The sequence below is a fragment of the Anabas testudineus genome, chromosome 18, assembly GCF_900324465.2.
Source record: "Anabas testudineus chromosome 18, fAnaTes1.2, whole genome shotgun sequence".
Taxonomy (NCBI): Eukaryota; Metazoa; Chordata; class Actinopteri; order Anabantiformes; family Anabantidae; genus Anabas; species Anabas testudineus.
In genome coordinates, this window is record NC_046627.1 from 27397533 (window position 1) to 27420882 (window position 23350).

The 23350-nt window shown below is 41.3% G+C and overlaps 2 protein-coding genes across 3 annotated transcripts; both read left to right on the top strand.

Moving 5' to 3' along the window:
• Positions 1 to 562: 562 nt before the first annotated feature.
• fcer1g (Fc fragment of IgE, high affinity I, receptor for; gamma polypeptide) lies at positions 563 to 8236 on the top strand. The gene is made up of 5 exons (XM_026352568.1): positions 563 to 758; positions 5367 to 5458; positions 5810 to 5857; positions 6971 to 6994; positions 7109 to 8236. The coding sequence occupies exons 1-5, from the start codon at positions 692 to 694 to the stop codon at positions 7160 to 7162; spliced, it is 285 nt and encodes a 94-aa protein (XP_026208353.1). The 5' UTR covers positions 563 to 691; the 3' UTR covers positions 7163 to 8236.
• Positions 8237 to 8406: 170 nt separating this feature from the next.
• On the top strand, positions 8407 to 23161 carry nectin4a (nectin cell adhesion molecule 4a). 2 transcript variants are annotated; one of them, XM_026352566.1, is made up of 11 exons: positions 8407 to 8959; positions 12226 to 12423; positions 13104 to 13271; positions 14024 to 14302; positions 14575 to 14692; positions 17720 to 17874; positions 17984 to 18179; positions 18537 to 18612; positions 19052 to 19114; positions 20265 to 20444; positions 20586 to 23161. In XM_026352566.1, the coding sequence occupies exons 1-11, from the start codon at positions 8905 to 8907 to the stop codon at positions 20979 to 20981; spliced, it is 1884 nt and encodes a 627-aa protein (XP_026208351.1). In that variant the 5' UTR covers positions 8407 to 8904; the 3' UTR covers positions 20982 to 23161. The 2 variants fall into 2 exon arrangements, with proteins under 2 accessions (XP_026208351.1, XP_026208352.1); XM_026352567.1 differs by having other exon boundaries at positions 8408 to 8959; positions 17993 to 18179.
• The last annotated feature ends 189 nt before the right edge of the window (positions 23162 to 23350 follow it).

A 23350-nucleotide genomic window follows, 5' to 3' on the forward strand; every position in this document is an offset into this window, starting at 1 on the left:
TTTGGGGGGGTCATGAACCGTAAAACCTTTTTTCCCTGTATTTTGAAGGTAGAGGCTTAGATTTATTTGGTATTAATGGGAAAAGAATGATAATAGGTCAGGATTACAGTATATCAAAAATATGTCATTATAATGGAAGTCAATGGGACCAAAACGGGTCCCGAGGGTAAAGAGTGTATGCATTTTGCATATCTCCTATTCTATACACCTTGTAATAGAGGGGAATTGGAATTTTAAAATTTAGAATAAAAGAAAAATCCTGGGGAAATTTTATACAGATAGCCTTTGAATTGACTGAGATATTGAAAAATGAAAAACCAAAATCAGCAGAATGTACACGTTTGGTACCCCAAGGTGCCTCGAGGGTTAAACACTACTCTGTTTCAAAATGCTCCATTTCCTTGAGCTGTCTCAAAACAGGAGGCCAAATCAAGTAATAAACATGAAAGCAGAGTCTACAGCCTCAATGCTATGTCCTTCCTCTAGTTTGGTGTTGAGGGGAGTGGTCTGATGAGATCTGACAAAAATGGACTTATAGCTCAGACCACAACTTCCCCTCATGTCAGTGAGATATGCAATACTCGGGTGTTCACCAGTACGCAGTGTGAAAAAAGACACACACACACACGTCGTGTTTGCTGTTTGCTGGCTGCTGAAGGAGCCCGTTTGTCCGTGTCGAGCCTGTGTTATCATGGCTGTGTGGGACAGGAGCCCGTTGCTGGTGGTGATTCCTCTGTGGATGTGTTTTGGGAGAGCTGGTAAGTTGTAACAAACTGAGTAAATGTACTGTAACTTGGAATTTCTTTTCTTTGTGTCCCGACAGCTCCGTGATGCCTTTTTAATTGATGAAAGGAACTTTATATAGGGGACAGAATGGAAGGGTGTGTTTGAAAACACCCTAATCCAGATAGAAAATGCTGCTGCTGCTGAGGTATATGGTTAAAATGAAGGTGGTTTCACATTATAAACTAGGTTAAACATTTGACCCAAACCAAATGAATTATCCTCAGTGTGGTTGATGAGTACATGTCTGTTCAGAGTGATTAGTTTTTCTTACATATGGCCTTGTTACAGTCTGTGTAGGCAGCCTAAGTGTAGTCACCGCATTACAGTTCCTGTGAAAAGAGAAGCTGACCCTGCTGGTTGCTGTTAACGTGTGGTAAGGGCTTTAGACGCTGGTGTGCACGGCCACTTTTTACCTACCACTACTCCCAGTGTCACGTATGAAATGCAACGGAACTATTGGCCCCGTTTGTTACATTATTATCAGGCTCCTCACAATTTTCTTCTCCTTCAACGGTTCATGTTTATACTTGGTATGTTTTGCTATTATACTACTAAAAATACGTAATGTAATGTGCAGCTGTAAGAGGTATGAGTACAGCAGCAAAACAACGCACAATGATCACTGCACGAGTAAAATGAACATTGATATTGAAAGACACAAGTGGAAACATAAAGCCTTTAATGGGTCAGTTAATGTTGGGGACACACAAATGACACAGAGATAAAACTTATTAGTTAAACAGGTGTTTAATGACATGTTTAATAAAAAAAAAAAATCCAAACGTACTGGTTCTTGGTTAATAGTTAATATCTTGCTGTTTTACTCTGTAACAAGTTTTATATTCCTAGCTGTTGTATCAGTGCTCGTATCAGTGTACTGTTACACTCTTGTGTTGCATTCACTTGTTCATCAGTTTAATGTTGCAGCTGGTAATGCCCAAATTCATTTTACCTGCTGGTGATTGTACAGGATTGTTAAGAATCTACTAATAATAAGGCAAAACTTTACTGTTGGATCAATAAAGTCTTAGGAATATAATGTCTCGTAATATTAATCAGATTGTGAAACATAACTAATAACTATAGTTAAAATAAATCGAATAAATGTAGTGGGGTAGGTCAAGTAGAGATATTTCAGAAATGCACTTAAATTGCATTAAAGTACAGTATTCATTAATATCCGGTGCGTATAAAATGAGGTGTTACAACATAGAGATCTTAGTTTTAATTCAAACCACAAATAACCTACAGTATCTGTGGTCTTCAGTAGAAGGATAAGTCACAGCTATCAGGTGTTTTAAATTTTACTTTTACTTTGTAAATGGATTTTACCTCTTGGCCTTACACATTATTTGCTAACCTTTTTAAATCTACCCATTAACCATTGATACCCTTCAAATACATCTCGCCCTCCGTTGCCAGATATAAAGCAGCACACAGCTTAGACACGTCAGACACCTACATGCTATATTTATTATGACCGACTCTGCTAAATACAGCTGAGCAGGTCGGGTGAAGTCATAAGGGGCCGCCTATTTAGAAGTACTGTACCTTATGGTAATATACTGAGACACATACCAACATCGCAGTCTCACATATTATCAGACTATTGGTTATTTTAGGTGGCTACACAGCTTTTGCTGTTTCCTTTTAATCTGCTCTACATGTGACATGCGGAAACCAAATTTGATCTTGATGTAGATAACACATTGCGTCTCCCTGGCTCACAGGCATTACACACTCTGTTTAATATTTAGAGAAGCATCTGAAGCTGAACTTTCTGGATTTTTGTTCATCCAGGAGCACGAAGACAAGTCCGTCCAACAATCCTGACATTGTTGGACGTTATTTACATTCTGTCAACACGTAATCAATCTAAAATCTAAACATATATGTTACAGCTCCAGTTGGATTAAACAGTGTCTGGTTGAAGAACAAGGACCAAAATAAATAAATGTGTGTAAAAGACACCAGATCTACGTGCCGAAGAAATGGTTTAAAATGTGTAATTACAAGTCACACAAAAAATATTATTGATTAATTAAATGTTATTCATATCAGACAATAAATTCATATCTCCCCATAACATGCATTTAAAGCTATTGAAGGAAATATTTCCTGTGTCATGTCTATGTCATTTTTCATCATTACTGTGCCTCAAATCATTAGAAAAACAAAAACAAATGAGTTAATGGTCTTCAAACGTTTAAGCTTCTTCTACTGCCTTAAATGATCATGTGTGGTCCTTCCAGTTTCTGTCATCCTTTCTGGGGATTTGGAGTTTCCATAATGTCATCAGTTGAAATTACTATGAATACATTTAAGGAAGTCCAAACTACAGCAGCAAGGGCAGCTGTTTTCACTGTTGTAACTGTAGACGCACAAGTAAGTGATTCTCCTTTTTACCTGGAACATCAGAGCTCCACAGTCCAAAAACTGAGGGTCAGAAATACCTCCCATGTAGAATTCAGTCAGTAACAAAATAAGAGCTGATGACACTTTGGTGAAGAGTTTGTGTCTACAGTCTGTGGACAAGAAGGACATTAGAAAGGCTGAGATTCAGATGTCTTTGTATTTTAAATCCAGCAGCCGATGTTCAGTGGATACATCGAGATGTAGATGGTCACATTTGGAAGCCCGCTGCGTTACAGTGCGTTACGGTGTGTTACAGTGCATCACAGTGTGTTACAGTGTGTTACAGTGCATCACACTGTGTTACAGGGCATCACAGTGCGTTACAGTGCGTTACAGTGCGTTACAGTGCGTTGCAGTGCGTCACAGTGTGTCACAGTGCGTCACAGTGTGTCACAGTGTGTTACAGTGCATTACAGTGCGTTACAGTGTGTTACTGTGTGTTACAGTGCGTTAGTGTGTTACAGTGCGTTAGTGTGTTACAGTGTCTTACAGTGCGTTACAGTGCGTCACAGTGTGTCACAGTGTGTTACAGTGCATTACAGTGCGTTACTGTGTGTTACAGTGCGTTAGTGTGTTACAGTGTCTTACAGTGCTTTACAGTCCATCACAGTGTGTTACAGTGTGTTACAGTGCATCACACTGTGTTACAGTGTGTTACAGTGTGTTACAGTGCATCACAGTGCTTTACAGTGCTTTACAGTGCGTTACAGTGCGTCACAGTGTGTTACTGTGCATCACAGTGCTTTACAGTGCATTACAGTGCCTTACAGTGCGTCACAGTGCGTCACAGTGCATTACAGTGTCTTACAGTGTCTTACAGTGCTTTACAGTGCGTTACAGTGTGTTACTGTGTGTTACAGTGCGTTAGTTTGTTACAGTGTGTTACAGTGTGTTACAGTGCGTTAGTGTGTTACAGTGTGTTACAGTGCGTTACAGTGTGTCACAGTGCGTCACAGTGCATTACAGTGTGTTACAGTGTGTTACAGTGCGTCACAGTGCATCACAGTGCGTTACAGTGCGTTACAGTGCGTCACAGTGCATTACAGTGTCTTACAGTGCGTCACAGTGCATTACAGTGTGTTACAGTGTCTTAAGAGTGTGTTACAGTGTGTTACAGTGCAGTACTCCCAGCCTGAAAACGAACCCTTCTCCTGCGTACTGATCCAAACATCACACGTCTCAATTGAGTTAGTCTTCATTTTAACACTTGAGAATACATGACCTCACCCCCCTCCTCCTGTATTCACACTTGTATCTTACATCTAACTCTTTTTTAGTTTATTAGTTGTCGGTTCTGTGTGAAACAACGCTGCTTTGAAATGATTCAAGCAAAGCACAGCTCCAACACTGAGTAGAAAAAAACAGTCTTACATGGACAAACCATTTTCTGTTGACCACCAGCTCTTCTTCTTTGGAGCTCCCTCTCCTACAAAATAAAAGCCCTCTTACTTCTGAACTTAATTTTTAATAATTAAATTATCTGGATTGGACACTAGTGTGTCTTTATGTGGACAGTAGTGGTACTTAACACATGCGTGTATTATCTTTTATCTTGGTGGCACTGCACTGGCAGCTTTTTGTGATGAATTCGACCACTGCACTGTAAAATGAACAGCAATATGAAAACGGTCTTCTCTGATAATATAATTAATTCCTCTGTGCACCGCAGCCCTAACCCATCTCTGAGTCACGCTGGCCGGAAGTCCTGCTCTTCTAAGCGCGTGTGAAGTCAGTCAGTGAGTCACTTCCCTGCAAAGAAAGCCACCTTATTTGTCCACATTTTTCGTACATGTTTTGTATTTTTAATATGCAAATGATGCAGTGTAATTCTTTAAAATTGTTTAAATCTTCCTCCCGACTGCACTGGCCACTGGTACTGTGTATTTCAGATTATGAAATGGTGACTCCACTGTTACTCAACTGTTTCTTAACACAACTGAAGTCACATACGGTGACGAGACATGGTGTCTCAAAATGTTGGCTGCTTGCAAAAGCACCTGGAACACAGGATAAATGACATAATCCACTGATGCAACAATTTGACACTGCTTTTTATGAGGGATCCCTGATTTAGAGTCCGTTCCAATTTAAATGATCACGCAGTTGCACAAAGTTCTGTTGTTATGGTTGGTTTTGGTGCTAACATATGCTTTTGGTTTCCCCAGCTGCTCTCTCAGAACCTCAGATCTGTTATGTGCTGGATGGTATCCTGTTTTTGTACGGCATCATCCTTACAGCTCTCTACTGCAGAATCAAGGTTTGAATGCTGCTTTTCTGCCTTTACACAAACTCAAAACAGAACGATTTCATGCATGTTTGTAAATGTACCTCAAATAAAGGAAATATGCAATAAAATGATTATTTTAAACGGGAACAAAGAACAGAGGTAGTATCAGTTACATTATTACATGTAAAACATAATGTCATCAGCAAAATGTTGCACAGAAAATATTCAACAGGTATCAAATCCCTAAAGCTTTCAACTTGAATGGAGAAATGCTAATTAGTTGTAATGATCTTCTGCTGCTCTTGTGCATTTGTGAAAAGGGAATGAACACACGTCCATGCCACCAGGCACGGTTTGTTTTAATGGTCGTATCTATTACAGATCTACAATGCTAGGGAGGCTGCAGTTGGGAAAGGAAAGCCAAAGCAGGTAAGAAACAACACATATACATACATGCACACTGCACATACATGACTGAAATATAAAATGAACATAGAGGAGTAAGAACAAATTCAGTAATGAGAAACCCACATGCCACAAACAAACCAGAGGCAGAGCTGCTCTGGAGGATGAAAAATAATCTCACTGGTCAGGTCAAACCTCAGCGGGCAAACGATGACAGGAAGCAGGAAGAAAAAACTTCATGTCCACATACATGTTTGGTTGAATATATTGTGGTGAATTAGGTGAATTTGTTGTGTCTCTTTGACAAGGTTTCGATTTCCTGAGACCACCAAAAAGCAGCCAGACATCCGCTGTTTCATGAGAGACCCGTGAAAAGCCTGTATACACAGCAGATTCAACAGCCACATTCACTGTTTGCCTACCTAACTAGATTTTGGACAGAGTACAAACACAGAATGATGAGTGGCAGTTTTTTTGACTGAGCACTGGTCAGTTTTTTTTCATCAACAGTGATTTTAATAAGCTTCATTTGACAGGAAGCTGACATTTAGGCTGCAAAGAGGCAGCAGTTTACGTGTCAGGGAAAGTCTAAAAAAACTCGGTTGCATCATGGGAAATGTGTGATTGTGTATTTTTTGGAGCCTTACCAAATACTATGATCGCAAACCTACACTGTATATCGTCTCAACTACTCCAACTACTAGAGGAGTGCACATTTGTAGAACCCTCTTAGCTGTATGTAAATGCACAGAAATATGACCACCAGCTTTAATCACATCTGTGTTTCTCTTTTTTCACATTGATTCTTGGTTTTAAAGCCAACTTGCGCTGGGACTTTTCTTTTCAGTACAGAAGCGCTAATGCTGCTCTTTAGTTTTACAGCTTCGTGCCTTATTATAGTCTATCACCAGCCACAGACTGTGCTGGTGCGCTATACTTTCTAGCCAGCATCACTTCTCTCATGGCTTTTTATATTCTCCCCTTTGTTCTTCCTCTTTCCTCTTTCTGTCCTTCCTCATTTTCTTCTTTATATAAATTCACGCATACATTCTGTTAAAGCCAAGTTGCTCAAGTTTATGTACCAATGTCTATTTGCTCACAGTTTCCTTGTATCTGATAATGTGTTTCCCTTTGCAGAACGTTGAAGAGGGCATCTATACGGTGAGTTTTTATACCAGGAATGGTCCTGTGTTAAATGACCATTTATCATGTTAACAAATCTTATTATTTAATACTGTACTCCTCATGTTCTCCTTCTCTGTCTCGCCCTCTCAGGGACTGACCCCTCATGCCCAGGACACATATGAAACTATTGGAGGGAAGAAGTGACACGATGATTGAAAGCTCAAGACAAATATTCTCTAACTAATACCTTTTTTTAAAATTGAAATACTGCGTATTGGAGTTTGCTTAATTTTGTAGAGAATGTGTGGTCGTGTGCACCGGTTGTCATTTCCCTTTTTCGAGACTTTGTAGGAAGTTAAGTTGAGGAGGGGGAGACAGAGCGCTTCTCAGAAAGGCCTTATGTAAGATATTTCCAGGGCTCTTATATTTAATTTGAAGGCATATTTTAATAACTGTTCAGCTTCACAGATATTTTATACCGTATTAGTAATTAAAAAAAGAAGTGAATGTTTATATTTGTTGTGTATGTATAGGGCATATTCAAAGCGACGTCTGTGCCAAAATGCCTCAATCTTCTGCCAACTTCCTCTTTCAAGCCATTTGAAAGATGGTAGCTTTTTTTTTTCTTTTTTGAGCATATGTGCAGCAGGCAGCGATAAGAGCCTGCGCTTGTATAAAACCTCCTATGTGAAGAAGGTGCTCACTTTTCTGCAGAAATTTGATCTGGAAGTAGAGTAGATTTGGAGAGAAATGCACATTGTGGACGCGTGGGGGAAAAGTCCAGCATGCTTTTCCCCAGTGCCAGTGAAGCCTCATAGAGACGCTGAACAGTGTTCCCTATACACCACAGGATGGCAGCCATAGTGTCTCTGGTGTGTTCTTACTTGACATAAGACACACACACACACACACACACTCCTAGCAGAGAGAAACAAAAAGCAAGAGGAAGGGGTGTGAAGATCATTATTCTGTATGTGAACTGCAGCCTGTTGGAAACATAGAGCTACTATATTGAATGTACACTTGCTTATTGAATGACTCTGTCATTGAACTTTAAAGGGAAACTAACATAAAACTGATTTTCTGTAATTATCTTATTTAGACTAGTGCTGAACCTTCATCCATAAGGTATTAAATAACAAATAAAAATGAATATAATAGTTTTCTGACTACTGTGACACCCTTTAAAGTGTAGAGGACTGGATCTGTGTCATATGTAGGCCAGATCAGACTGATAAAAACCTGTTTGACATGTAACCAATAAATACATTTACACAACGGGGTCTCTGCTGCGCTCTTCCTTGCTGCGATGTGTCATCATCTCTTCCACATGAACGGATTTAGTTGTTGTTTTTCCTACATGAGAGGAGTGGCCTGTAGTTTTGGTGTCGGTCTGTACGCCCGCATTCTAACCTTCAGTCACCTGGACGCGGTTTAAACGCGCTCTTCAGGTGTTTTTCACCTGCCTCTCCTCCGAGCAAGTAGCGACCAGCAAATTTAACTGTCATACTCCAAACCGGAATGGTGGCTTTTCAGACAGGCGCAGCCTATAGGTGTGTGTGTGTGTGTGTGTGTGTGCGTAAAGAGAGAGAGAGAGAGAGAGAGAGAGAGAGGGAGGCGCAGCACGGCACAAACAGGTGTATCTCCAACAGGTAACCACACAGAAAGGATTTACATTTTCCTCCACCACTATTTATTTATTTTTTTGCCCACGACGGGACTTTGGAAAGGATCTAAACTGGAACTTTAAATTATAATATTAATAAAAAAAAAAAATAAAAAAAAAAGCATTTCTTCCAAGATGATCGGGGCGCACGAGGCATGAGTGCGCCTCGCTGGCCGACGCGCGCCTGTCCTTCAGGACACTGTCTCCTGGACTGATGAGCTTCATCCCAGCGCCCAAACCTCCCCAGCTTGAGCTCAGTGAACAGTGACTGGCAGAGAGAATGACGTCTCTGCTGAACACACTGTCTCTGTGTGTGCGTCTCTCCTGGATCTTTGGTAAGAACGCTTCATCCAAAACGCGCCCTGCCACACTTGTTTTTCCTTTGTCTGGTGAAGGATGTATTATTCCTTTAGGACCATCAGTCTCCTGTGTTGATTAGTTACACTACTGAAGCATTCATTTCGTTAAAAGAAAAGACCTAAGCATACTGAACATGTGATCTTTTATGGATTTTCAAAGCTGTCCTGCAGTATCTGGTCTACACTCTCTACTTTATTAGGAGACCTGTACAGTCTAATGCAATCCCACACAGCAGCTCTGCCATGAACTCTACTTTTACGAGGTTATAGTTGATCTGTTTTTGTTAAAACCTGTCAGAAAGGTGTTAATTCTACTACATGTTTATTGCTGAGGTCACAGTGAGCGGTGGAGTTGTACTGGAGAGCATTAGGTTAGCAGGTGGTCATAATGCTACAGCCACCCTATTTAAAAAGAATGAGTCGGCCAAACATTAATATAATGAGAAATGATAATGTTGTGGAAGTACAGTTCATGGCAGAGCTGCTGCCTTCGATTATACAGGGGTGAGTAGCCTGTATATTCCTAGGGTTAGTGTACACTCTGGGAAGGTGACCAGCCTTTCTCAAGGGTAGACTGAGCTGGAGTTGTGCTTCTGAGGAAAAAAACACTTTCTGATATTTCAGGAAAAACTGGTTATTGTTGATCAATCCTCCTCCTTCAGGCTGATTCATAGGAACCGTGTGGACCCTCCTAGTGCATGTGTGTGTGTGTGTGTGTTTGGCTTAAGCCAAAATCTGTGTGTACACATGATAAATAATGTAGACACATACATCGCAGAGTCTTTCTACTCAAACCTCTTAGTCTCATACATTACTTAGCAGTAAGTAAGGTGTTATTCTAGTAATGCAGCGGAGACAGATTCCACAGTACTTTGAAGCACCAACACACACACACACACACACACACACACACACACACACATTAATGGAAAAAAACACACCTGTCTGCAGAGTACACTCATCAAGTCTGATGGTAAACGCATGAATCACATCCTAACCACTGACAAATCTGAACAGGCGTTCAGCAACAATCAACAGACACACACACGCACATGCACACACACACACACACACACACACACACACACACACACACACACACACACACACACACACACACACACACACACACACACACACACACACACACACACACACAAACCAGCCCAAAGAACACAACTCATGGAACAGGCCCCATGTGAACGGCACAGAGACGTAAGAAGTGTCAAAGAGAAATCCTGCAATTGAGCGTGGGTCAGCAGGAAACAGGTGTGACAGACACTGTAACACCCAGTTCATGTCTTTTACATGACCACTATCTCAGTGGTCCTAAAGAAAGCTACAGGACTGTGCTAGAAGTTCATGCACCTCTTAGAAAATGGAAGCATGCTTACATGCCAAACTTACATGGAGGCTGTCGTCTGTTTTGTCATTAGCACTTCAAAGTGACATATGTGACTCAATGAACATTAATAGTATCATGTAGTGTCATTAATTGTATTTATTCAAAACCAGCTGTTGCTCGGAATTGAAACAGAAAGCGTAGTGAAAGCAGCTTCAGTAAGACGTGTTGGGACTACTGTCTGCAGCACAATGATCCCATTGTCTCTAATGACAAATTCAGACTTTTCAATTTAGGGGCAACGTAGTGTATGACAGCTCCAGCCTAGCAGCCTGCCTGCATTTCAGCTTGGATACATACTGTCAGTCACGTTATGAAGTGTCCCTGAACGGTCCTCCCCATCAGGAAGCTGCACCTTCAGAAAGTAAATCAATCAGTGGGAATCATGGGTTTGACGCCAAGATCAGCAGTATAATAACACGCTGCGGAGATGAATCAGATGTCCGGGCCATCATCACACTCACCAACTCACACCAAACCCGACTGAGTCTCATTTCCGCGCTGTGCCAAGACACACAGGAGACTCTGAAGCGGTCCAAGCGTTCAGCTCCTGCACTTTTCACACTGGACCATCTGTGCGTCGAGTGACAGCGTGCGCACTGTGTCCCATTGCTGGAGGACAGCACAAGATAAGGTGACACGTCGTAGACTGTTGGTATTAGACAGGAGAGCAAATATGAGCAGCAAACAGACAGAACAGGGAGACGGAGAGAGGCTGATGGCAGCACTGGCTGTTTGTTGTTTTATAATGACAGCGTGACGCCGTGTGCGGAGTTATTATTATGCACTGTCCTGGATGTTTGCTGGGGCCTGGTTGTGTCCAGACACTGAAGTAAAGCTCTGTGAGTTTGCTTTGAAAAGCTTAATCTCGAGCAACTAGTTGAGCCACATATCTTCACCTGTGCACGGCTCGCGGCTGTTAGACGCCCTGTTTTTCTCTCTCCTCCCTGGTTTCTGTCTTCACTAAGTGTGAACTCCTTCCACTCCACCTAAGCTTTTGTTTTTCTAGCTGCCACATTAGTTGAAAGTCAGGACGCTGTGCAACTTCAGTTCGTTAGCAGAACAACTGTATTAATGAAACAAACTGACATTTTGTCCGAGTCACTCCGAGTCAGGTGAGAAGTTCAATGCTAATCACATATGTACATATGCATGGTTTACTTAGATTAGCTCATATTAGCAACGCTTAGCGAAGACACAGGAAACAGAGACACAACCACACACTAAAATAGTCCAGCGCATATGCTCACTCTTTCACACTGACTTGATCTATACGGTCTCAATAAATGAGCTTTAGAAAAGTGGACAGGAGGATTTTATGTCCAAATAGAGGGTTGGAGGTTAGCTCTGTGTGTTAAGCTAAGCTAACTGCAGTGGTAACAAATAACAAAAACAAGAAGCCTTTAGGTTACAGTGAAAAGTGTCCTTTTTGCTGACCTTCATTACTGTGCGTCATTGTCTATTGTTGTTTGAATGAATTGATCTGCGTAGGTCAGCGGTGGCTGAGGGGTCCTTGCTTGTTTTCCCGGCACTTACAGTTTATGAATGGCTGAACAGACCTGATCCAGGTGATCAGAAGTTGACAGGGCAGAGACAGATGAAAAAACAATCAGACCAGGGTCAGTCAGCCGTGCGGGTGCTTTGGAAACTAATGTTTCCATTGTGTGGGTTAAAGCCTTTGTAATGTTGTAAGGTTGTAGGTCTGGAGCTGGAGGGATTTAGCGTCCAGCTCAGTGTCACTGTACTTCAGACTGTAACACCGTTCATCATCCAGTCAATTGGCTGCACATGCTTGATTGTCCAGTACAAGACTTTTACCAACATCATCTTCTCCTTTCAGTTACAGTGGTACAGGGGGGCTTTGTGGAGCGTCCTCCTAACAATTCCATACGCTCCTTGGCAGAGGAGGAAACCATCCTGCCCTGTCACTACCAGCCAAGCGAGGGCAACCTGATGGTGCAGGTCACCTGGTATAAGGAGAAACCTGACGCCACTAAGGAACAGATCATCACTGCACATCCCCAAAATGGGCAGACAGGTCAGTTGGCAACGTAGCCTGGCTCGGGTGAGGTTCTTGCTCGAGTCAGGGTCAAATCACATCCTCAGCAACACGCTTAAAACGTTTTTTGTAGAACGTTTAGAATAATAATCTTCCCCTTTTCTCACAGTGGGAAATCTCTTTTCTTTTATAGCACTCACTGCTACAGTACGTGTTCTCTCGACCGAGCACACTTTGGGGTTGATTTGTCAGTTTCATTTGACAAGTGTTGGCTCGAGGCCTTTTTTTCTCTGGTCCTCAAACTAACAGAGCTTAAAGACAAGTGCACACAATCCCATAAAAGTGGTAAATGGACTGTGGACTGCGAGAGACACATTTCGCTGTTATTGGACAAATATTTCAAGGGTTCCAAAGCACTGACCTTTGCTCTGTATGGATGGTTTCTTGTAATATAATCTGGTGGTTTAATATTGGGTGTTTGAGACATGTCGGGTAAAACCGGGAGCTAAATGTCCAGAATTAAATGTAATTCAAGCATGAAGGCAGAGATTTGAATTGAATTGAAAGTGACAAAAGAACCCCCCAGGTCTGGTTTGAACTTGCTGGACTGAATTTTGTGTGTCACATCTTTCCTCAGTTCCTTTAAATGTTGCCTCCTCATCGCTCTCACATCCTTACTTTCTGTCGTTCTCTCTTCCTGCTTGTCTGTCTGCCTGCAGCGTTCGGGACGTGGTCTCGACGCGTGCGCTTTAGAAGCAGCGAACCCACTGTGGACTCGTCTCTGGTCATCATGAGCACCGAGGTCTCAGACGAGGGGAAATACACCTGCAGAGTCAGCACCTTCCCCTCTGGCAACTTTGACAATGACATGTCGCTCATCGTGTGGAGTGAGTTCCTCCTTAATGGCTCTGCATTATGGTAGAAAAAGATCAGGAGTGATAGTAAACCCTGATAGTAAACCCTAAAATCTTTCCAACTCAACTCAACACTTGTTTCACAAATTCTCAGGTATAGTGACTTTGACTGTGTGACTAAAGATGTGTTTACACCTAGTGATGACAACACACTTACTCATCACCTTATTTGTGAGTAGTTTTGCGCCCATTGAGCATTTTGGTACACTCCTTGTAAGGTAATAAGCACTCGTATAAGAAACAATGAATTAGGTATTCAACTTTTTATCTTTTTTCAAACACATTTTACATTTTATTGTATAAAAACAACGTAATGCAGAGTTTTAAAGCACACAAATAACTGGAAGACTCCACAGCCATGCCTCCTTTAGTGTCTATTTGATACTAGAATTGTAACTAATGTGTTTAATCAGTGGACAGGTCCTGCTGTGTGTGTGTGTGTGTGCATGATTTGATCCCATTTGACTAAGTAATGGTGCTGACTACATAAGCAAATTAATCTGTTAAATGTCATCAGAGTTTGATTTAAATGTCTCTAGACTGCAATCGGTGAGTCCAGCTAACTGGAAACCAGTGACAAAAGCACAGTCAAAAATACAAATGTGACAAAAAGAAAACTTTGCCAAAATCTATGTGTTTATGTGACACACCATACAGAAAAATATATTTACAGCACTTATCACCATCTTTACTCTGATCAAATATTGTAACAACTCTCCCTCCAGCAATTCCTATCTCCTCCCTTGACCCTGTGATTATGGTGGAGGGACAGAGCTACCAGGCGGCTGCTATATGTCGCTCTGTAGCCCGCCCGCCTCCCCGCCTCTCCTGGGACACCGAACTAAACGGTCAGGCCACCAACCGCTCCTCTGAGAATGGGGCAGTCTCCTCGCACTACTCCCTGCACCCCCTGAGGAGCTTGAACGGCAAAAAGCTGGACTGTCTAGTGTGGCACCCAACTTTACCGAGCCCCCGCAGGCTCACAAACAACCTGGTGGTGCATTGTGAGTATTCATCCCATTGTACAGATGTGGTGTTCCACTGATGAGTCAAAGTAATCAATCAATCAAAAAGGCCCAATTACAGCCTGAAAAATGAGCACATAAAAAAAAAAAATCATGTACAGAATAAGAAATAAACTTTCACACTTTTTATGGCCATGAACATCACTTGATAATTGGAGGAGACTTTGTAAAGTTACTTTTGTTTTGTTTTACAAACTCAGTCAGTTGTTTTTCTCATCACAACCGACTGACTGAACTGTTCTCCCTCTCAGTCCCTCCACATGCAGAGGTGACTGGCTACAATAGAGCCTGGTACGTGGGTATGGAGAATGCTGCACTGAGGTGTGTGAGTGGAGGAAACCCCAAACCACAGAGCTTCACCTGGATCAGGTACAGTAGGCCACGCCTTCCTCTCTGGCTGTCTGGTGCTCGTGTGACTAACTGTCTGATGTGTCTGGTCACTGTTACTTTTCTCAGAACCTCAAGTGTTTAAGCCAATTATTTTACTATGATTTCACCAGGGAACAGTTTAAACAGCACGTTCGGTGAGGTCGCACTCAGGTCACCTTGGGTGTTCTGGTTCATTTCCCATGCTCTATACAAGACAGAATATTTCTAAAAACACCTGTGCGCTGCAGTCTTATCACTCACAGAGGAATATGTGCTGTAATGTGTTACACAGTTATTTTCAGCTGCAGATTAATACACAGTTGGTGCACTAATGATTATTTACAGCAGCTGGATGGCATATACGTGGATCAACTCAAAATACACTGCAGTGTATGGTGTGCTTGTGGTAATGAAGGAACATGTCAACAAGTCCAACACCATGGCTCACTGATGCATTTTAAAAAATTATTGTTCATGTTTTTACCATACTAGACTATGTGACAACATGCACTGTGATTACTCGTGAGCATATGCTGTATAGAGGTCACGTCAAGCTGCATGTTGACGGTGCCATCTTAAAAGCATAAGCGCTCTGTTTACTTGCGCCTGCCATGGTGGTTGCCATGGAATACCTGCATACATTTGTTTTGTTCCACTGTTGTTTAAATGTCATAGAGAAGGAAAGATGTACTGTAGAAGGGGGAAAGACAAAAAAGAAAAGGAATGCTACCAGGAGAAACTGAATAAAAAAAGTTATAATAGGGCAAACTTAAAATTACATAGGTTCATATGATTTGGCAGCCAGGGACTTGATTATAGACTAAGAGGCACTACTTCCATGTACATGGAAGATCTGCTAAGTCACCAGCCGTCAAACTGTGGGAGTACAATCAGGTCATAGCGGTTTCTTGTTTATTGTCCAGTCCTGAAAATCTGCCATCCTCACAGCATGACACTCATAAACATAAATTCAACACGGCCTGACATCAACTTTACGTTCTCTATGTAGGACAAGCTGTTCTAACTGAAGTTAAAGGTTTAGTTTAGAGTTTTTGAACACTAGTAGTGCTATGGAGCAATGTTCCGCAAACATGCAGTCTGCATAATACACAGTCCTGCCACTTTCCTGCCATCTCTTCAAAGATTAGTATTAGTTTTGTTTATGCTCTAGACAGAAACAGATTTCCACCTCTTTTCACATGACTTAAGCAAACAAGCCCTGGCACTGTCACCTCCTGATTCTGCTGCCTCAATGGAAACTGACAGATTCAAATTTGCGTGTATGTTTGATAATGCGTCACATTGCTGCCTGGATTCAAACCCCGACGAGGATTTGACTCAGATGCCTGACTTCTTCTGCTTGAGTCACCTGGTGTCATCTTTAAGTCATTTTCTCTGGCGCATTATTACATTCTCAGGGCGTGGTGTAGACATTTGGACAGAAAGAATGCGAGCCACAGAAAGTGGCTGGAAAAGGCATGGCTCCTATCAAATTATGGCAAGTGACAGTTGGGCCCTAAGGGAGAAATTCCTTACACACAGTTGTGGGATATGCACCTCTAATATGTAAATACAATAAGATGAATGGTTCGGTGATGTTTCTTCCTATTTGATTTGCTTTTGCCGGATGGTGATGTACATACTACTTGTTAGTCACAGGCACACACCTTGAGAATGGAGGTTTTGTGAGTAAGGCTCAACAGACACACGCCATGCAAGCACAGACTCACGAGTGAGCGCGTACACACACATCTACACACACACATGCGTACACAGAGAGAGAGCATCCAATTACAATCAACCTCTCCTTACGAATGCATGTATTTCACATGAACGCACACACACACACACACACACACACACGCACGACAGTGGGAAAACCTGTTGGATTTGTCAATAAAAGGCGGCAGGTGAAGCAAGGGCTGGTGTCACAGTGTCGTGTTGCGGCTTGTGCTGAAAGCAGACAGATGAGACAGTTTCACACGAAGGGGAGTGAGAAGAGAAAGGGAAAGGGATGCCTTGTCCAAAATAAATAGAGGGGTACTACTGGGAGCAGGTAGGCAGAGCGACTGCGGTCAAACCAAGAGGTGATGACATGTGGAGGAGGAAGTAGAACGTGTTGATTTGTGCGAGATGTTATCATGGCAGTGTAAAACAGACAGTTCCTCTTTCTTGTTGGTCACAGATATGTTTGTTCAACCTGCTTAAATGCGCCAAACAACACCCTGGGCAGTGTTGCTCATCAGAGCTGATGTAACATTTTCCTTGAGTCACCCTGCCAGGAACTACAGTATATGGTGGTATACTGACAGATGATTTACACATTTATACTAAAAATATATTTTCATAGAATGGATCACTTGTATCACTCTAGTTTGAAATAAAACTAGATAGATTAAAACTAATCTGATAGAAACATAGTTGAAAGGTATCTCCCGACATAATTCGTCACTCTCCTACCTTGCTTCATTTTGCATTTTAACAGATAAACATAACTATCTTAAAGTAAACACATGAAACCTATCTAGTATCTTCAGTAGCAGGACACATCAGTTTGTTAGACGTGTACGATCACTAATTCCACCCCTGTTATGCAATTAGGTGACTGTGGAAATTATTATTTCTTATTTCTTATAGTTTAAATTTCAATGTCACAGGGGACTGTGGGAAAAATAACCTTCCAAATGATCTTTGGAAGTAACAATTGTTGGCATAAAGAATTGGCTAAACTCATAACTGACTTTTAGTTGGACTGTATCAGCAATGTTATTCATTATGTGCTGCATAATATGAGGAGGGTGTTTTTTCTTTTAGTCAAGGTGTTTATAGGGCCTTGCTACTTTAAGTAATTATAAAATAATGTGTGTGATGTTCCCATCCCAGTAATTTTTGGACAGTAGCCAATAGTTTATTTCCCATCTGAATCAAATTTTCATAATGAGGGATGACTTTACTTAGGTTACAAAATAGGAGGTCCATGTGTGGCACTGTAATGTAACTTTGGCTTGTATTTTCTTGTGTTTGCAGAATGGATGGCGACTTGCCAGAAGGTGTGATCCCCCACCCAAACGGAACACTACTTTTTGGGCGACCCCTAACTGTGTTGGACAGTGGCACCTACCAGTGTGTGGTGAAGAATGAAGTGGGAGAAGTGAAGGCGGAGGTGGAGATTGCTATGGCAGGTAGATGACAGCATTGTCAGCATCACAAAAACAGACTTGCGATAATAATATATGCTCTGGGGACTGATGAATAGATCCACCTAATCCTGTGTCACCCTCTACTTTACGGGATCCCCAGGGCCGGGGCCAGGGCCAGGGCCGGGACCAGGACCGGGGCCGGGGCCGGGGCCAGAGCATGAACTTATGTGGATCATCTTGGGGGCTGCTGGAGGGCTGCTGATCTTGATGCTAATCATCATCATCGTTGTCACATGCCACCACAAACGCAAGAACAAGAAACTGAAGAGGGAGCTGACTGTGAAGAAGTATGCTCAGATAATGCAATGTATGATTAGGATGAGATGAAACTAATAATCGCTGCAGGGTAGATTAAGCCAGATACAACAATGGAAGAGATCACATCGGGGCTATTAGGCATAATGCAGCTGACAGCTAAAAAAGTAGAGCATAGTAAGTAGAATTAGAGGAGAATTCAGTTGATAGATGACAGCATGAGATGACAGCAAAATGAAAAACATATGCACTGAAATTAAATAAAACATTTGCAGTATGAAATGTTAAAGCACTTAAAAAATACACACAACTCACAGTGAAACTCTTTCACTTTCTTCAATCATTAAAATATCCTTCTCTTCTCTCTCTCTCTGTCTCGTCTCTCACAGGGAGGAAATAAGCACTCTCTCCAGACATGCGTCGTTCAGGAGAATGAACTCCGTCAGCACCGACACCAGAGGAGTGGTACTGATACTGAATTTTTCTTTTCTCGCGGAAGATACTGTTCTACCGCAGCATCATCCGGTGTTTTCACTCATGTCTGCACGACCTGATTCGGGCTGTGAGACTTTGACACCATTGATGACAATCAGTTGGACCCTGGTCTCCAGTGTTTCACACAATTATTTATTTAATATCCTTCAGAAATTCTCCAAGTTTTACTAAAGTGAATACTTTATACTGTGCTCTGTAACTACGGGTGTCAGCTAGATGCAGCAGTCAAGGGATAATCTCTTGTCTATCATCAGTCACTGCTACACCTACTGTGTGTGTCTTTGAGTCAGTGGCTGAGTGATGTTTTATGCACAGCCATTTAGGGAGGATTGTGAGTTTTGATGAGTTTGAGTTGGCCCTGATACTTAAATCCCACAGCTAATCCTGCATCTGTTTCTTACACTTGCAGACAGAGGAAAGCATCCCTCTGAGGGTGGAGGGAACCTTGAGGACCAGCATGTCTTCCCTCGGGGTCAGTCTGCGTATCTATCTAACTCTGCATGCAAGGCCAGGGCCGGTGTATGAGGCTTTACTGTCCAGATGCTGGATGGCTAAGTTCTGAGTTTCAACATTTCAAATCTGAATGTAGTGCATCTCAGATACTGCTAATTAGAATAATTACACATTATATTGTAAAACCTTAGGTCTATATTTATGTTATCCACCTTCTCCACCTAATGGTGCTAAATCCTATCAATGGTGGAATCTACTATTGCTGAGTTTTAGTTTTATTTGCTCAAACCATGGGCTTAGACAGAATCAACATTATTAATGTGCTTTTTTTTAAATTATTATTATGAAGGTAGCTGAGAGCTAAAACATTTTTTAAAATGTATTTTACAGGTTTAGAGTTTTTAAACATACTGTATATATTTTCTAAGTGAATTGGTATGAAATGTAAGAAGAGACACAATTTATATATATATATATATATATATATATATATATATATATATATATATATATATATATATATATATATATATATATATATATATATAATTAGTAATTAATACTTTATTATTGTAAATTTTATAATTGTGGTTGATTTATATGAAAAACTTGTACATTTACAAGTACAACATGCAACTTAAGCAAATGTTGGAGGCTCAAAGCCGCCCCGCTCTCCTTCTCCCTTCTCCACTATGCTCTCCTACTGTCTGCTACACTCTGACACGCTCTGCATGTTTGGTGACAATAAGTGGACTATTTTAACACGTTTTCCTTGTGATTACCAAACAGCCTACGCAATGCAGTTCTTCAATAGAAGCATCTTAAAAGTTCAGACCCATAAAAAGGCCTCCACTTTTTGTTTATGTCTAGTTACTAGTTACTGTGTCCTACTACATTTTATTAAAATAACTAAATAAATCATTTCAGTTTTAACTTAGCAGAGATACTGTTTTAAACAAAACTGTTCTCAGTTTCAGAAAATACTTTAAACAATAGCTGACACTGAGAAAGCCAGTAGGGGCATTTACAAAGATGGCCTACTATTGCTTTAAAACATGCACATTAGAAGTAAATTAAATTAAGTACGCTATTACTTCAGTTTCAATGAGGGGTACAAAACACACATGTGACCACGTCATCTTTAAACTCGTTTTTTCTTGCACTGACAGGAGCAGACTCACTGCCGTGACAGCCGATCCACCATCTCAGGTGGGCGTGGAGGAGGGGGTGCATTTGACTACCTGGGCAGACCGGTCCTGAACAACAACTCACGGCGGGGAAGAGACAGAACTCAGGAGGAGAATCGACTCAGGGTGGAAACATATGTGAGAGACAGTAACATGTCTTTGGTAAGTGTGTTTTTGTGCATGTGGATTTCAGGACAAGTCAAAGCCTGAATTCCTGAAATGGTGGAATGCATCTCACCCAGCTTATTAATCTCTGCATACTTAACTCATGATGATGCACTTGTCTGCTCTTTGTCTTTGCAGCAGGAAACTCGTTTACACCCTCCTCTCGTGCCATCAAGCTACTCAATGATACAGGCCACTGATATAGTGAGACAGCTAAATGGCAGCGCTGTTATCCCAACAGACGGCGGTTCACGAACGAGCAGTGTCACAAAGAATCACCAGCACCCCCATCCTATGAGCTGCAGCTACCCACCAGTAACAGATGATGAGGATGAAGTAGATGAAGGCTTGGGGGGCCCTGCAAGTCAAGAGCATCCGGATGACCAAGACAGCGAGACCAACAACTCCCATGTGTCCGAGGGTCATAGTACAATTTATCAGCATACAAACGGCACGCTGAGACCCAAATCCCGGCTGAGCCCCACTCCTTTTAATCCCCATGCCACCCTGATCCACAAGGCTCAGATAGTGTAGTAGGCAGCGTGAAAAGATCGTGAAACTACAGAACTAACCAGCTCTGGTCTTGGAGGTGGTTCAAATGTGGATAAAGCTGGTCACAACCCAGAAATCCAGTTTGTGGTTAAATATGAAACATCTGCATTGTGACTGCAATACTGCATCTTCTTTAGAGTGTGGGAACATGGTGCAATGGAACTAGGTGTTTCAAAGAAAAACTCAAAACATCTACTGTACATGTCTGGATTTCTGATTCTGTTTTGTGATCAGCAGTGAGTTGTGACACATTACTAGCACAAACACAGACAATATTTTGCAATATTTCCAGTGCAGCTACTACAACATAGATAGCAGATGATGTTCTACGCTCATCTTTTGCAACACTACCAGCTGTAGCCAAGAGGTGAATGCAGCTGCCATGCTTTCTGTGGGGGCTACTAAAAACAAACAAACAAACAAACAAACAAACAAACAAAAAAACAACAACACAAGGCCATGTAAAGTAGATAATACAAAAATGCATTGGAGGCCTGTGTGAACCTTGGTACATCAGAGAAGCAGATTGCAACACTTCTTTGCTGAGGGTGGGGAGGGGAGAGTGTCAATAACTGTGACTGTGTTAAGTTCTCTTTCACAAGACGGTTTGGGATCTGATCCAAACCAGGGGGTTGCTCCTTTCCAACCACACCTGCATACCTCCATGTTGTCTTACTCTCATTGTGCCTTTGCCTTAAGCAGTGTGGCAATTTGGATCACCCAAAGCATGACTAATCTTTCCTGGACATATGGTGACTTGGCAATATGTACATTTGTATACATATGCAAATCATTTTGTTTTTTATAAGCTTTGAAAAAAGAATATTTTTCTAACACTACATACATCATCATTAACCATATTTGGTATTTTAGCACAACAATAAATTCACTGTCCTCTACCTCCCATTCACACGCACATTTACACTCAGGCGCAATCAATATAAAATGTCGATAAAAAGACTATTTTAGATATATACTACACACACACACACACTAAATAAAGTGGACCTATTTTGGCATATATGTTGTGTTCTTTCATGTCTGCATATACAAAATGGATAAAGGCTGGAAAAGGTACTAAATACTATATTATCACTACACATTTTTTTAAACATCATTGTCTTTCTTGATGTGAGTACATGCATAGTCTGGAGACAGCAGAGACCACAGAGACATGACATTTAAACTGACATTCACTCTGGACCCATACCTGGCTGCTGGGTTTTTTCGACATGCAAGAAAGCATGAAGCCTCTCCAAGTGGAATTTGATAAGAGCTGTTACAGATTTGTAATGTTGTGGCAAAACCAAGCATGCATTGTGTACTGCTAGTTTTTTTTCCTTGTTTTGTTTTTAAGTGTTTATAAATGGTCTAAATGTGTATGAGATCTTTTACAGCTCTAATATAGGAACCAATGTGCCATATTTACACTGAGAGAGAAAATTGTTTTGCTTTTTTGGCAAATATGAAGTATTATTTTGTTTTATATTTGTTATTCCTTCATGTTACTTTATGTAAATACAGCTTTTGCCAAGGTGAATGATAAAGCCCATATTATCCAGTTACACCCAACAGTTTTAGATGAATGGTATTATGTTTAACATAGACTCTATTTGTTGCAGACAGTGCCCCCTGCAGACCATTGTTGCAATGTGCAGGGACCTGAATGAGCCTACAAGCTGCAAAACTAATGAACTCTGAAAGACTGAAATGGCCTTCTTGGTTATGTGCCTGGATCGTCATTTGGTTTAGGGCTATGTGTGGATATCATCTTGTATTGTTGGGTTAAAATAAATGTACACTTTTTTTCTCTCTAAATGTTCTGGGGTAAAAACTATTTTTGATCATCTAAACAGAGGTTACAGTGATCTGATACACTGGGGGAAAGTCTGTTGAGATTCCTGTGGAAAGTTCTGTAGGACCTGCTCAAATGTGCTTTTTGCTTCTAGCTGTAAAATCCATCAAGGTTTGTTCTTGTGGACCACTCATTCACCCCACTCCAGGCACATGGGTAATGTTTCCTCTTCTGCTGGAATACTATCTTTACTTGGTGTGCAATGAGTCAGTCACTCTGTGGCATTCTTATTTAGTGCTAATTTGTTTAAGAATAAGCACCATGTAACGTCAGGCAGCCTAAATAATAAAAGGTATTAAAAATCATTGATGCAGGGTCATACTGGAGTAAATGGAGAAGATACATACAAAACCTTAAGGTTTGCTTTCTATCCTGTCTACATAGGCCTACGTAAAGGGCCAGAGAGGCCAGAGATTCTACATTTTTGTTGTTGTCAACAAATCCCATTAAAAACTAAAACCAACAATGAATTGCCTTTACTCACTATTATGTCTGA

Excerpts from the sequence above, each read along its gene's own strand:
- fcer1g (XM_026352568.1), top strand. The coding sequence starts at position 692 with ATGGCTGTGTGGGACAGGAGCCCGTTGCTGGTGGTGATTCCTCTGTGG. Across the intron at positions 759-5,366 it reads GATGTGTTTTGGGAGAGCTG|CTGCTCTCTCAGAACCTCAG; the intron begins GTAAGTTGTAAC and ends TGGTTTCCCCAG. Across the intron at positions 5,858-6,970 it reads GGAAAGGAAAGCCAAAGCAG|AACGTTGAAGAGGGCATCTA; the intron begins GTAAGAAACAAC and ends TTCCCTTTGCAG.
- nectin4a (XM_026352566.1), top strand. The coding sequence starts at position 8,905 with ATGACGTCTCTGCTGAACACACTGTCTCTGTGTGTGCGTCTCTCCTGG. Across the intron at positions 14,693-17,719 it reads CAGAGCTTCACCTGGATCAG|AATGGATGGCGACTTGCCAG; the intron begins GTACAGTAGGCC and ends TTGTGTTTGCAG. Across the intron at positions 17,875-17,983 it reads GGTGGAGATTGCTATGGCAG|GATCCCCAGGGCCGGGGCCA; the intron begins GTAGATGACAGC and ends TCTACTTTACGG.